A 16,483-nucleotide genomic window follows, 5' to 3' on the forward strand; every position below is an offset into this window, starting at 1 on the left:
TCAGTTTCAGGCTGATGGCAAAGCTAGCTAAAGAGCATTTTACTGGTTGAAGTGTTTTTTAAGTATAAATTAGTTGATTTGCGACAATAACACAAACATATTAAGCAGGAGATTCAAACGAGCCTTACAGTTATAATCCAAAAGTAATGTGAAATGCACTCATAAGCAACCTGGAAATGGAGGCTATTTTTGCTGTCAGCCTATGAGAACTCCCCTGAGTTTTCCCCCATGGTGGTGAATTAGTGAATAGACACAGAGCTTAATGTGAGTTTCCTTGAGTAGCACTCCTGATCTTGCGCTGTAATATTCAGAATACATTGTGAAAAACTAAAATCTTAGCTCACCATTTTTGCTCCAGGCAGATATACTACATCCATAACTAGTGGTTTCCTCATTAGCAGATATACTACATCCATAACTAGTGGTTTCCTCCTTACCAGATATACTACATCCACAACTAGTGGTTTCCTCCTTACCAGATATACTACATCCATAACTAGTGGTTTCCTCATTAGCAGGGAGGAGTTTCTACAACCAGATTGTGTGTGCATCGCCCTCGTGCTGCAATTTTAGCAAACACAGAAAGGGGCCTATATTGGAGACCAAAAGTCGTCTGGTACACTGCTTAGAGTTTCAACAACATGAATAACTTATTTCTAGTTACTACTAATGTGAAAACAAGACAAAATATGATTGTTGCTAAGTTGACTGTCTTAATTGTCAAATAATTGAACAGACGTCAATTGTTGTACAACTTCATGGGTACGACCTTTTACCTCAAATAAACAATGGATTTCTGCTGTTGTGGGCCTTTAACCATCTGTCTGACTTTGCCGTTCACACAGGAGAGAGGCGGGACTATCGTGGATCCTCTGGGGACCCTCAACAACATCATGAAGCTGACAAGGCAGAGAAGAGTCTCTCCAGATCAGAACTCCTCAAGAAACACCAGCAGAGACCCACAGGGAAGAGAAATCACTGCTGCTCTGACTGTGGGAAGAGATTCACCTCATCAGGCATTAAAATTCATCAGAGAACACACACAGGAGAGAAACCTTATAGCTGTGATCAATGTGGGAAGAGTTTTGTTCAATCTGGCAATCTGACATCACACCAGAGAACACACACAGGAGAGAAACCGTATAGCTGTGATCAGTGTGAGAAGAGTTTTACTGAGTCTGGGGGTCTGACTAAACACCAGAGAACACACACAGGAGAGAAATCTTATAGCTGTGATGAATGTGGGAAGAGTTTTATTACATCTAACATTCTGACTCAACACAAGATAACACACACAGGAGAGAAACCTTATAGCTGTGATCAATGTGGGAAGAGTTTTGGTCGATCTGGAGAACTGACTGTGCACCAGAGAATACACACAGGAGAGAAACCCTATAGCTGTGATCAATGTGGGAAGAGTTTTGCTGCATCTACCAATCTGACTCTACACCAGAGAACACACACAGGAGAGAAACCTTATGGCTGTGGTCAATGTGGGAAGAGTTTTGTTCAATCTGGCCATCTGACATTACACCAGAGAACACACACAGGAGATAAACCTTATAGCTGTGATCAATGTGGAAAGAGTTTTGCTGCATCTAGCACTCTGACGCTACACCAGAGAACACACACAGGAGAGAAACCTTATAGCTGTGGTCAATGTGGGAAGAGTTTTGTTCAATCTGGCCATCTGACAGTGCACCAGAGAACACACACAGGAGAGAAACCATATAGCTGTGATCAGTGTGGGAAGAGTTTTACTGAGTCTGGGGGTCTGACTAAACACCAGAGAACACACATAGGAGAGAAACCGAATAGCTGTGATCAGTATGGGAAGAGTTTTTTACTGACTAAACACCAGAGAACACACACAGGAGAGAACCCTCATAGCTGTGACCAGAGATAATCTGATAAAAGATCTCTGATCAAATGTCAGAAACTACTTACATGAAGGAGTTGTTTCATGATATCAATGAACTAATGTCACAATGTAGAATTTTTGAACATTGTAGTAGGAGTATTTTAATGATGTCCCAATGTAGAACCCTAAACGTTTGTCCCCTGTTCTATTGATTTCAACATGATATGGATATTATCCTCAGGGGGAAAATCCAGGCTCTGAATTGAAAGAGTACTATATATGTGATTTAACAAAAAGTTACTAACAAAAAAGTTGTTACACTTACCACGTTGGTGACCCACTGGAATCAAAATGCACCACTTCAAAATGTAGCAAGCTGTTTTCTATAAATTGTCCTCTAACCAGTGATGTACACATTATTCCCAGATTCCGTGTGGTTTTTGAGCTGTTAGTTTTAACAGGACGTGCAACCTCATCTCCCTTCTGTCACACAAATGATTTTAGCATGATATCGATGAGTTATGACAAATAAGTGTTGTGTTCCTTTGTTTAGCGACCCCTAAATTTAAATGCATCACTCCAAAATGTAGCTGACTGTCTTCTGCAGGTTGTCCTCTAATCAGTGAGGTAAAATAGATCTCCCATTTCCATGTGTTTTGTTTAGTTGTTAGTTTCAACATCACTTACAACCTGATTTCCCCCCTAATCGATTATCAGTGATTTATTGCTACTTGTGAAAACAAGGTGCTTGTTTAAAAAAAAATACAAGTAATATGATTATTGTGGCAGATGTTTTGTGTATATAGCACATTTTATGTTTAGGTTTTCAATTCATCCCAAACTGTTTCTGCGTATTGGTTATTGATTTGGACACTTAAAACTGTGTTTTGACATTGGGGCTATTTCATATTTTCATTTCATGAAACATTTAGTAATGATATTTATTTATGCAACCAACTGACAATTTTTTTGGTACAATTATATTGACATTGTTGCCCTGCTTTTAGAATATCAGGGTTCATTCCCAGATGTGCCAAACCAAATGTACTAGAACATGACATTGGGGACTGGGCCCCAATCCAACAACATACCTATCTAGTGAACCCTGAAAAGAGAGAGAAGCTCTGCAGTGAGGTGGAAAGTTAGTACAGATATTGCAGGAGTTTCCTCTTGAAATCAGACATGTCTGTGTCCTATTGGAGATGAGTTTTGTTTGGGCTCGTTCCAAGAGGACGAGAGTTCTAGAAGCTAAGGAAGGATTGTATAGAACGAAAGATGGAGAAAAGATACTGTATATTATTTAGAAATGTTTTTTCTTGTTTTTAATTGTTGACAGCCAGTAGACACCATGTTTATATTGTAGAAGGGAATACATTTAGTTGATTATAATGTGAAATGGAAGTTGTTTTCTGTTGGTGGTGAGCAAACTTGTCCAAAAGAAATGTAGGATATATTTGTTGTCTTAAGGGGGAAGGTGTTACAGGCTTTGGTTTTTCCATTTATGTTTTGAGGTTGGACTTAAGCACGTCTAGCTCGTTAGCATGTACAGCTCGTTAGCGCGGTCTAGCTCGTTAGCACGTCTAGCTCGTTAGCCCGTACAGCTCCGTTAGCACGTAGGACGCACTGATTGGTGTCACTTCGTTAGTCAGTATGTGTTACACCTGTGCTGGCTTGTCCATCTCGTTAGTGGGAAGGTGTTTCACCTGAGCTGGTCCAGGTTCTATTTAAGAGTGTCTGGCCCAGTGCTCCAGTTGTCTTGATACATGTGGAGAGTCAACACCTTTTTGGTTTGCTTCCTGTCTTTAAGTTTGGTGTGTGTTTTTCTTTTGTTTGCCTCTTCTTGGGCAGATTTAGTGGGTCTCATGGTGGGTGTCTTTTTAGGTCCCAGTCATGTAGGTTGAAAGGGGTGTATCTTGACTGTAAAATACCTTTGTACTTTTGTATTGTGGCTCTCAACGAATCATCTGGGGGGGAGTTGTTGACCAGCCATCATTATCGTAGAGCACTCGTTTGATTAATTTTGTACGTTGTATTGCCCTGCTCCATTATTAAGTGAATAAAGATTTAGTTTAAGAATAACTCTGACTTGTGTGATAAGTTTGTCTCCTCAATTGATTTTAAAGAAAATAACCACCACATTTGGGGATGTGAATCTTGACTTGGTGACCGCTCCTGATGACCTGGGTAAATGGTGCACGAGGGATCCCTCTAACTTGGGATCTCAGGGAGACCACACTTGGGATATCCTCTATTGATTAAGACACGTTAAAACACCGTTTTAACGTGTCTAAATCAATAACCAATATGCAGAAACAGTTTGGGATAAATTGAAAACCTAAACATAACATGTGGTATTTACACACAAACATCTGCCACAATAATCATATTACTTGTATTTTTTGAAACAAGCAGCTTATAAACTGCACAAGCACAAATAAATCACTGATATCCATTAGGGGGAAATCAGGTTGTACGTGATGTTGAAACTAAAAAAAACACATGGAAATGGGAGATATATTTTACCTCACTGATTAGAGGACAACCTGCAGAAGACAGTCAGCTACATTTTGGAGTGATGCATTTAAATGTAGGGGTCGCTAAAATCATTTGTGCGAGAGGAGGGAGATGAGGTTGCACATCCTGTTAAAACTAACAGCTCAAAAACCACACGGAATCTGGGAATAATGTGTACATCACTGGTTAGAGGACAACTTGTAGAAAACAGCTGGCTACATTTTGAAGTGTTGCATTTTGATTCAAGTGGGTCACCAACGTGGTAAGTGTAACACAACTCTTTTTTTGTTAGTACTTCTTGTTAAATCACATAAATAGTACTCTTTCAATTCAGAGCCTGGATTTTCCCCCTGAGGCTAATATCCATATCATGCTGAAATCAATAGAACAGGGGACAAACGTTTAGGGTTCTACATTGTGATATCATTAAAATACTCCTTCTACAATGTTAAAACATTCTACATTGTGACATTAATTCATTGATATCACGAAATAACTTCATGTATTTTCTGATGTTTGATCAGAGAGCTTTTATCAAAGTATCTCTTGTCACACTGATCACAGCTATAAGATTTCTCTCCTGTGTGTGTTCTCTTGTGTGATTTCAGGCCACCTGACTGAGTAAAACTCTTCCCACATTGAGTACAGCTATAAGGTTTCTCTCCTGTGTGTCTTCTCTGGTGCACTGTCAGATCTGTAGATTGAACAAAACTCTTCCCACATTGACGACAGCTATAAGATTTCTCTCCTGTGTGTGTTCTCTGGTGTAATGTCAGATGACCAGATTGAACAAAACTCTTCCCACATTGACCACAGCTATAAGATTTCTCTCCTGTGTGTATTCTCTGGTGCACTCTCAGACCTGTAGATTGAACAAAACTCTTCCCACATTCACCAGAGCAATAAGATTTCTCTCCTGTGTGTGTTCTCTGATGAATTTTAATGCCTGATGAGGTGAATCTCTTCCCACAGTCAGAGCAGCAGTGAGTTCTCTTCCCTGTGGATCTCTGCTGGTGTTTCTTGAGGTGTTCTGATCTGGAGAGACTCTTCTCTGCCTCGTCAGCATCATGAGGTTGTTGAGGTTCCTCAGAGGATCCACGATAGTCACGCCTCTCTCCTGTGTGAACGGCAAAGTCAGACAGATGATTAAAGGCCCACAACAGCAGAAATCCACTGTTTATTTGAGGTAAAAGGTCGTACCCATGAAGTTATACAACAATTGACGTCTGTTAAATTATTTGACCATTAAGACAGTCAACTTAGCAACAATCATATTTTGTCTTGTTTTCACATTAGTAGTAACTAGAAATAAGTTATTCATGTTGTTAAAACTCTAAGCAGTGTGCAAGACGACTTTTGGTCTCCATTATAGGCCCCTTTCTGTGTTTGCTAAAATTGCAGCACGAGGGCAATGCGCACACAATTTGATTGCAGAAACACCTCCCTGCTAATGAGGAAACCACTGGTTATGGATGTAGTATATCTGGTAATGAGGAAACCACTAGTTTTGGATGTAGTATATCTGGTAATGAGGAAACCACTAGTTATGGATGTAGTATATCTGGTAATGAGGAAACCACTAGTTATGGATGTAGTATATCTGGTAATGAGCAAACCACTAGTTATGGATGTAGTAGATCTGGGAATGAGGAAACCACTAGTTATGGATGTAGTATATCTGCCTGGAGCAAAAAATGGTGAGCAAAGATTTTAGTTTTTCACAATGTATTCTGAATATTACAGCGCAAGATCAGGAGTGCTACTCAAGGAAACTCACATTAAGCTCTGTGTCTATTCACTAATTCACCACCGTGGGGGAAACTCAGGGGAGTTCTCATAGGCTGACAGCAAATATCGCCTCCATTTTCAGGTTGATTATGATTATTATTATCATTTGTTGTTGCTTATAAGTGCATTTCACGTTACTTTTGGATTTTAATTGTAAGGCTCGCTTGAATCCCCTGCTTAATATGTTTGTGTTACTGTCGCAAATCAACTGCTTTATACTTAAACACTTCAACTACAAAAATGCTCTTTGGCTAGCTTTGCCATCAGCCTGACAATAAGGGTTTGTACACTAAGTTTTTAACCAATTGGCCCTTAACTTCACCTAACAACAACATAGACCTACTGTAGGTCCCATAACTTCCCCTAACAACATAGACCTACTGTAGGACCCAAAACATCACCGAACAACATAGGTGAAGTTATTGGTCCTAACAACAACATAGACCTACTGTAGAACCCATAACTTCACCTAACAACAACATAGACCTACTGTAGAACCCAAAACATCACCGAACAACATAGACCTACTGTAGGACCCATAACTTCACCTAACAACAACATAGACCTACTGTAGGACCCATAACTTCACCTAACAACAACATAAACCTACTGTAGGACCCATAACTTCACCTAACAACATAAACCTACTGTAAGACCCATAACAATAACACAGACCTACTGTAGGACCAAAAACATCACCGAACAAGATAGGACCAATAACTTCACCTAACAACAACATAGACCGACTGCAGGACGCATAACTTCACCTAACAACAACATAGACCTACTGTAGAACCCAAAACATCACCGAACAACATAGACCTACTGTAGGACCCATAACTTCACCTAACAACAACATAGACCTACTGTAGGACCCATAACTTCACCTAACAACAACATAAACCTACTGTAGGACCCATAACTTCACCTAACAACATAAACCTACTGTAAGACCCATAACTTCACCTAACAATAACACAGACCTACTGTAGGACCAAAAACATCACCGAACAACATAGGACCAATAACTTCACCTAACAACAACATAGACCGACTGCAGGACGCATAACTTCACCTAACAATAACATAGACCTACTGTAGGACCCATAACTTAACCTAACAACAACATAGACCTACTGTAGGACCCATAACTCCACCTAACAACAACATAGACCTACTGTAGGACCCATAACTTCACCTAACAAGAACATAGACCTACTGTAGGACCCATAACTCCACCTAACAACAACATAGACCTACTGTAGGACCCATAACGTTACCTAACAACAACGTAGGACCCATAACTTCACCTAATAACGACATACACCTACTGTAGGACCCATAACTTCACCTAACAATAACATAGACCTACTGTAGGACCCATAACTTCACCTAACAAGAACATAGACCTACTGTAGGACCCATAACTCCACCTAACAACAACATAGACCTACTGTAGGACCCATAACTTCACCTAACAAGTCTCCGGTCACAACTTGCAGACTTGTTACGTGCTGCTGTGCGTTTTGTTGCTAATCTTACTTTGCTACCTGACAACTTTACGGTTTTTAGCTTTTTAATTACGTTTATATTGTTAGTTTTTCCCTCACTCAACTTTTTATTTTCATTAAACTTTTTCACTCCGGACGCTTTATCTGGACATGGTTCGTCAGGACTTCCACCAGCCGAAGCTAAGTAGTAACATTAACATGATGCCTTCTAATTGCAGTCGCTGTACTCATAATATACAGGAGAACGATCGCCTTACAGCGAGGATAGCTGTGCTGCAAGCCCAGCTTCAGACGCAATCGTTAGGCAAGGGTAACTTCAGTGTAGGAAAGGATGAAACAGCGTCTGTGCCACCAGCAAGTACAGATAGTAACGTTAGTATAAACCCCCTCGCACGGTCCCCGCAGCCGGACAACTTTCTCATGGCTTCTGGAGGGAAATGCTGTAGGAATGCTCAACCGGTGTCACTTATTCAGCCGACAGAAACTTTCAACCGGTTCTCCCCATTAAGCAGCAAGTCGGAGTTAGAGGCCGAGCGGGGTCTGAGACGCCGAAGCCTCCCACCATTAGCTCTGACAAATTGAAAACCCTAGTCATTGGCAACTCCATTACCCGCAGTATTAGACTTAAAACGAATCATACACTGTTTACCAGGGGGCAGGGCTACCAACGTTAAGGCTAATCTGAAGATGGTGCTGGCTAAAGCTAAAACTGGCAAGTGTAGAGAGTATAGGGATATTGTTATCCACGTCGGCACCAACGATGTTAGGATGAAACAGTCAGAGGTCACCAAGCGCAACATAGCTTCAGCTTGTAAATCAGCTAGAAAGATGTGTCGGCATCGAGTAATTGTCTCTGGCCCCCTCCCAGTTAGGGGGCGTGATGAGCTCTACAGCAGAGTCTCACAACTCAATCGCTGGTTGAAAACTGTTTTCTGCCCCTCCCAAAAGATAGATTTTGTAGATAATTGGACCTCTTTCTGGGACTCTGACAGAAGAATTTGTATGTTTAAGATAATGACTAATGTATTCCACCCTGAAACCATATAATTGTATGAAATGTGTTAGAGTCATAATCCAATAATGTGTGTGACTTTTTAAGACTAGGTCATTGTGTTACTATTTTGCAATACGAGATAGTTGAGACATTCAAGGACAGCTGAACTGTCGACTTGTGATAACGGTGAAACTAATAACTGGAAAGAGGCCTCCCCAACCTAGGGAGGAGAGAAACTGTTAGAAATGGCTAGGCTTGCAGAAGATGATGAAACATATTGCAGAAGTGTGATAAACAATGTATGTGAACTGTGGAAAAATACAGTCCACCTAAAGAGAGGTGGAGTTTCTACTGATGCGAGTTCATTTGTGTGTGTGCTATAAAAAGACTGTTCTCATTTTGAAGAATGAATTGATCTATTGCAGGCTGAGACTGTCTATTTCATTGAACTGGAGATTTACAACCTTCAGGAATTAGACAGATATAAAATAGTTTAGTTAGAACATTGGGATAGAAATTTGCGTGACAGACTCACCCACAAACAGGACCAAGCCTGGCCTGTTGAGGAGTGATGGACTCCATCCTAGCTGGAGGGGTGCTTTAATCTTATCTATGAACATAGACAGGGCTCTAACTCCCCTAGCTCCACAATGAAATAGGATGCAGGCCAGGAAGCAGGCTGTTAGCCATCCTGCCAGCTTAGTGGAGTCTGCCACTAGCACAGTCAGGGTAGTCAGCTCAGCTATCCCCATTGAGACCGTGTCTGTGCCTCGACCTAGGTTGGGCAAAACTAAACATGGCGGTGTTCGCCTTAGCAATCTCACTAGAATAAAGACCTCCTCCATTCCTGCCATTATTGAAAGAGATTGTGATACCTCACATCTCAAAATAGGGCTACTTAATGTTAGATCCCTCACTTCCAAGGCAGTTATAGTCAATGAACTAATCACTGATCATAATCTTAATGTGTTAATGTGATTGGCCTGACTGAAACATGGCTTAAGCCTGATGAATTCACTGTGTTAATGAGGCCTCACCTCCTGGTTACACTAATGACCATATCCCCCGCGCATCCCGCAAAGGTGGAGGTGTTGCTAACATTTATGATAGCAAATTTAAATTTACAAAAAAAACCGGACATTTTCGTCTTTTGAGCTTCTAGTCATGAAATCTATGCAGCCTACTCAATCACTTTTTATAGCTACTGTTTACAGGCCTCCTGGGCCATATACAGCGTTCCTCACTGAGTTCCCTGAATTCCTATTGGACCTTGTAGTCATGGCAGATAATATTCAAATTTTTGGTGACTTTAATATTCACATGCAGGTATATCAGCAGGTACATCTCACTGGTCATCCCCAAAGCCAACACCTCCTTTGGCCGCCTTTCCTTCCAGTTCTCTGCTGCAAGTGACTGGAACGAATTGCAAAAATCGCAGAAGCTAGAGACTAACATTTCCCTCACTAACTTTAAACATCAGCTATCTGAGCAGCTTACCGATCGCTGCAGCTGTACATAGTCCATCTGTAAATAGCCCAGCCAATCTACCTACCTCATCCCCATATTGTTTTATTTACTTTCTTGCTCTTTTGCACAACAGTATCACTACTTACACACCTTCATCTGCTCATCATCATCTGCTCATCTATCCCTCCAGTGTTAAGCTGCTAAATTGTAATTATTCTGCTACTATGGCCTATTTATTGCCTTACCTCCTCATGCCATTTGCACACACTGTATATAGACTTTCCTTTTTTCTATTGTGTTATTGACTGTACGCTTGTTTATTCCATGTGTAACTCTGTGTTGTTGTTTCTGTCGCACTGCTTTGCATTATCTTGTAATAAAGTAATAAAGCCTCTCTTGAAAAAGCCAAACCTTGACCCAGAAAATATAAAAGACTATCGGCCTATATCAAATCTCCCATTCCTCTCAAAAAAAATTGAAAAAGCTGTTGTGCAGCAACTCACTGCCTTCCTGAAGACAAACAATGTATACGAAATGCTTCAGTCTGGTTTCAGACCCCATCATAGCACTGAGACTGCACTTGTGAAGGTGGTAAATGACCTTTTAATGGCGTCAGACCGAGGCTCTGCATCTGTCCTCGTGCTCCTAGACCTTAGTGCTGCTTTCGATACCATTGATCACCACATTCTTTTGGAGATTGGAAACCCAAATTGGTCTACACGGACAAGTTCCGGCCTGGTTTAGATCTTATCTGTCGGAAAGATATCAGTTTGTCTCTGTGGATGGTTTGTCCTCTGACAAATCAATTGTACATTTCGGTGTTCCTCAAGGTTCCGTTTCAGGACCACTATTGTTTTCACTATATATTTTACCTCTTGGGTGTATCATTCGAAAACATAATGTTAACTTTCACTACTATGCGGATGACACACAGCTGTACATTTCGATGAAACATGGTGAAGCCACAAAATTGTCCTCGCTGGAAGCCTGCGTTTCAGACATAAGGAAGTGGATGGCTGCAAACTTTCTACTTTTAAACTCGGACAAATCAGAGATGCTTGTTCTAGGTCCCAAGAAACAAAGAGATCTTCTGTTGAATCTGACAATTAATCTTGATGGTTGTACAGTCGTCTCAAATAAAACTGTGAAGGACCTCGGCGTTACTCTGGACCCTGATCTCTCTTTTGACGAACATATCAAGACTGTTTCAAGGACAGCTTCTTTCCATTTATGTAACATTGCAAAAATCAGAAATGTTCTGTCCAAAAATGATAAAGAAAAATTCATCCATGCTTTTGTCACTTCTAGGTTAGACTACTGCAATGCTCTACTTTCTGGCTACCCGGATAAAGCACTAAATAAACTTCAGTTAGTGCTAAATACGGCTGCTAGAATCTTGACTAGAACCATTTTTTTTAATCATATTACTCCAGTGCTAGCCTTTCTACACTGGCTTCCTGTTAAGGCAAGGGCTGATTTCAAGGTTTTACTGCTAACCTACAAAGCATTACATGGGCTTGCTCCTACCTATCTTTTCGATTTGGTCCTCCCCTACATACCTACACGTACGCTATGGTCACAAGACGCAGGCCTCCTAATTGTCCCTAGAATTTCTAAGCAAACAGCTGGAGGCAGGGATTTCTCCTATAGAGCTCCATTTTATGGAATGGTCTGCCTACCCATGTGAGAGACGCAGACTCGATCTCAACCTTTAAGTCTTTATTGAAGACTCAACTCTTCAGTAGGTCATATGATTGAGTGTAGTCTGGCCCAGGAGTGTGAAGGTGAACGGAAAGGCACTGGAGCAATGAACCGCCCTTGCTGTCTCTGCCTGACCGGTTCCCCTCTTTCCACTGGGATTCTCTGCCTCTATTACATTATTAATTATTATGATTAATTAATCTATTATTATTATCTATTACAGGGGCTGAGTCACTGGCTTACTGGTTGTCTTCCATGCCGTCCGTAGGAGGGGTGCGTCACTTGAGTGGGTTGAGTCACTGACGTGGTCTTCCTGTCTGGGTTGGCACCCCCCCCCCCCCCCTTGGGTTGTGCCGTGGCGGAGATCTTTGTGGGCTATACTTGGACTTGTCTCAGGATGGTAAGTTGGTGGTTGAAGATATCCCTCTAGTGGTGTGGGGGCTGTGTTTCGGCAAAGTGGGTGGGGTTATATCCTGCCTGTTTGGCCCTGTCTGGGGTATCATCGGATGGGGCCAGTGTCTCCTGTCCCCTCCTGTCTCAGCCTCCAGTATTTATGCTGCAGTAGTTTATGTGTCGGGGGGCTAGGATCAGTCTGTTATATCTAGAGTAGTTACCTTGTCTTATCCGGTGTCCTGGGTGAATTTAAGTATGCTCTCTCTAATTCTATCTTTCTTTCTCTCGGAGGAGGACCTGAGCCCTAGGACCATGCCTCAGGACTACCTGGCATGATGACTCCTTGCTGTCCCCAGTCCACCTGGCCGTGCTGCTGCTCCAGTTTCAACTGTTCTGCCTGCGGCTATGGCACCCTGACCTGTTCACCGGACGTGCAACCTGTCCCAGACCTGCTGTTTTCAACTCTCTAGAGACAGCAGGAGCGGTAGAGATACTCTCAATAATCGGCTATGAAAAGCCAACTGACATTTAATCCTGAGGTGCTGACCTGTTGCACCCTCGACAACTACTGTGATTATTATTATTTGACCCTGCTGGTCATCTATGAACATTTGAACATCTTGGCCATGTATTGTTATAATCTCCACCCGGCACAGCCAGAAGAGGACTGGCCACCCCTCATAGCCTGGTTCCTCTCTAGGTTTCTTCCTAGGTTTTTGGCCTTTCTAGGGAGTTTTTCCTAGCCACCGTGCTTCTACACCTGCATTGCTTGCTGTTTGGTGTTTTAGGCTGGGTTTCTGTACAGCACTTTGAGATATAAGCTGATGTAAGAAGGGCTACATAAAAACATTTGATTTGATTTGAAATTTGATTTGATTTAACAACAACATAGACCTACTGTAGGACCCATAACATCACCAAACAACAACATAGACCTACTGTACAACCCATAACTTCACCTAACAACAACATAGACCTACTGTAGGACCCATAACTTCACCTAAGACTATATATAATTTAATATTTCAGGTGAAACAAGGAAACTAAAATGTCTTTGTCATGATATTTCATAACCTGATCACCAGATAATTTGGTGAATAATCCCACTAGGCTACTCTGTAATGTGTTGTCATTCTAAATGTCCTGAATAAAGGAAAATAGCTCTGTGTGTTGTACAATAGCCTATCCATCAAGGAACAGTTCTCTACACATTATGAGGTAAGTATCTCTGTGTCAAAACAGACTAACGAGACCCTACTGTAAATCAACCAGACAATAACACATTATGAACATTGATTTGTTTGGGATGTTGCATCCAACGTGGAGCACGGCATAACTGTCTTTACCAGAGTAATGAATGAAGAAGCACTTTGGTTGTTGTTGCATGTCGTGATGTTTGTCATGTGACTGTCATTCAGAAAATGATTTCCTGGATCAACTGATGATAGTTGAACATGTGACTAACTAAAAAGCTACAGTATTATGTGTTATGTGTAATTATTGAAGAACCGCGTTAATGACAGTATCCATTTGGGTGTTGTCAATAAAGTTAAGGTGACTCTAGGTTAGAACCATTGGATTTAGCAAACTCCGAAATGATTTAGGATTTCTGTTCCCATGAAAACTATTTTCCCACCGTAACATAAGGAGACACTAAATGTTACGTAGGTAGAGAGCATTTCAGAGATCTGAATACAAAAAACTGTCCTAACAGGACAATAACCTAAACCACAAGGCCAAATCTACACTGGAGGAGCTTACCAAGATGACATTGAATGTTCCTGAGTGGCCTAGTTACAGTTTGGACTTAAATCGTCTTGAAAGTCTATGGAAAGACTAGAAAATGGCTTTCTAGCAATGATCAACAACCAACTTGACAGAACATGAATGATTTTAAAAAGAATAATTAATATTCACATGAAGATCAGTCTCCTATTGGATGACATCACGACTTCCCATCAAGCCAACTCCTTGAAGGCCTTACTATGACATCACTCACTCCGTCTAGTTTGCAGTTGTCTAAAAAAACACTATTTTGCTCAAAACATTTATTTGTTTCCTTTTAGTGTGTTTATACTTCACTGTATTTATATATCACTTTTCAACAGGAAAAGTTTTTTTTTAAATCACTAGAGGACGTCATGAACAATTCCGACAGTACAGAAACATATTCAAATGTAGAATGTCCTTTTAAAAATCACACATTAGTTCAACAACTGCAGAGTTTGTGTCCCTGTTTTATAAGATAGTACTCACTGTATTTACTGGTGTTAATCAGATTTATGTCCCTGTTTTATTAGATAGTACTCATTGTATTTACTGGTGTTAATCAGATCAATGTCCCTGTTTTATAAGATAGTACTCACTGTATTTACTGGTGTTAATCAGTTCTCCAGTCTTCTCTTCTTCGTCCTCCTCTAATGTGACAGTAATCTCCCCCTCTTCATCCTTCATTCCAAAAACGTGTTCATCTTCTTTCACTTCATCCTCCACTCCAAAAACTGCATCCTCCTCCTTTTTATTCACAGTAACATCGCCCTCATCTTTCACTCTGAATGCATCTTTCTCTGTAACGTCTTTCTCTTCATCTTTCACTGTAACAGCTTCACCCTCTACTTGTCTTTGTAGTGTGACATCCTCCTCTGCCTCTTTCACGACAACGTTGAGCCAAAGTCCCTCTTCCTCCTCCTCTTTCACAAGAGCTTCTTCCTCCGTCCAGCAGACCTCCTCTTCTTTAACAGGAGAGTAGCTTAGTGAGCTCATGGTCGGGGATAACAGCTAGTTAGCATTAGCGACTAGACTAGTGCTAACTTAACCAGCCAGCTAGTTGACTTACAACGTAAATATTAAATTAAATGGGGTAGCTAGTTGTTTCCACATAAGTATGTTTAAAATAAAGTGGTAAATAAACCACGAAATTGTCTAAAGAACTTGAATGTTCCGACTTTGTTGGCTAGCGAGCTACCGAGGTGGCTGCAGTTGTTGAAGAAGCGTTCCGTCCACTAGATTATACGTCACACGAGAAACATCGCCTGAAAGACACATATCGCCATCTGCTGTCTGGAGGGAGGAAACGCAGTTGAGGAGGGAAAACTATTTTTATTCTTCATTGAATTATAATATTATAAAGCAGTTTAGGGAAACGTTTTTTTTATCTCTATTAAATATTAATATTATATCAACACTTACAAAGAGCAACACGTGTTGTTAGATTAGTTCAGATGTTTTATGAGAATTTAAAACAAACTTAACCTCTAATCCACATCTGTATTTCTGACTCAGTCAAATAACTAGATATCAAAATAAGCACCGAGTTATTGATACCCTTGATAAAGATGAGCAAAAATTACTGTATAAAATAAATAAATAAACTTGACCCACTACCAGGATATTTTAGCCCAAAACCTGGTTACCTCTCTGCTAGGAGGCTGAAACTTGGCCATAAGTGGATCTTCCAGCAAGACACATCAACATCCACAAAGAACTTGTTCACAAAATCAACATTTTCAATGGCCATTTCAGTCTTCGGACTTGAACTCCATTGAAAACCTGTGGTTTGAATTGAACAGGGCAGTCCATAAGAACAGACTAAATAAATCAAGGACCTGGAGAGATTCTGTACGGAGGAAGGGTCTAAGATCCCACCCAATGTGTTCTCTAATCTCATAAAACATTTGAGTGTCGTTATCCTCCCAAGGGGAGGGTGCTGGAGTATTGAAAACATGGGTGGCAATAATTCAGACCCCTACGTTTTGAGAATTACATTTTAAACTAAATCTCTTTCTCTGAGCAATTGTATTAGTATAAAATAATATAATTTCATTTTTTGTGTTGGTGTAACAATACATCATGTAGATGTATATAATGAACAGACTAGGTCTACACTGCTCCTACATGGTGTAACAATACATCATGTAGATGTATATAATAAACAGACTAGGTCTATACTGCTCCTACATGGTGTAACAATACATCATGTAGATGTATATAATGAACAGACTAGGTCTATACTGCTCCTACATGGTGTAACAATACATCATGTAGATGTATATAATGAACAGACTAGGTCTATACTGCTCCTACATGGTGTAACAATACATCATGTAGATGTATATAATGAACAGACTAGGTCTATACTGCTCCTACATGGTGTAACAATACATCATGTGGGGCTTTAAGGCGATGCTGTTGGTGTGACGTATAATCGAGTGGACGGAACGCTTCCTTCAACAGCAGCAACAGTTATTCAGCCAC

General features: G+C 40.7%; 2 protein-coding genes across 2 annotated transcripts; one reads left to right on the forward strand and one right to left on the reverse strand.

The window, feature by feature from the left end:
• Positions 1 to 703: 703 nt before the first annotated feature.
• On the forward strand, positions 704 to 3,940 carry LOC145863321 (uncharacterized; the record flags this gene model as incomplete). The annotated part of the gene is made up of 1 exon (XM_082968328.1): positions 704 to 3,940. A coding segment is annotated over one exon (1,203 nt), but the record flags the coding sequence as incomplete, so codon positions are not given.
• Positions 3,941 to 4,087: 147 nt separating this feature from the next.
• On the reverse strand, positions 4,088 to 15,223 carry LOC145863305 (uncharacterized). Its single transcript, XM_082968327.1, has 2 exons — positions 14,596 to 15,223; positions 4,088 to 5,492 (listed from the first exon to the last, which is right to left on the reverse strand). The coding sequence occupies exons 1-2, from the start codon at positions 14,990 to 14,992 to the stop codon at positions 4,861 to 4,863; spliced, it is 1,029 nt and encodes a 342-aa protein (XP_082824453.1). The 5' UTR covers positions 14,993 to 15,223; the 3' UTR covers positions 4,088 to 4,860.
• Between the last annotated feature and the right edge of the window lie 1,260 nt (positions 15,224 to 16,483).

This window comes from Salmo salar, chromosome 02, assembly GCF_965601325.2.
Source record: "Salmo salar chromosome 02, fSalSal1, whole genome shotgun sequence".
NCBI lineage: Eukaryota > Metazoa > Chordata > Actinopteri > Salmoniformes > Salmonidae > Salmo > Salmo salar.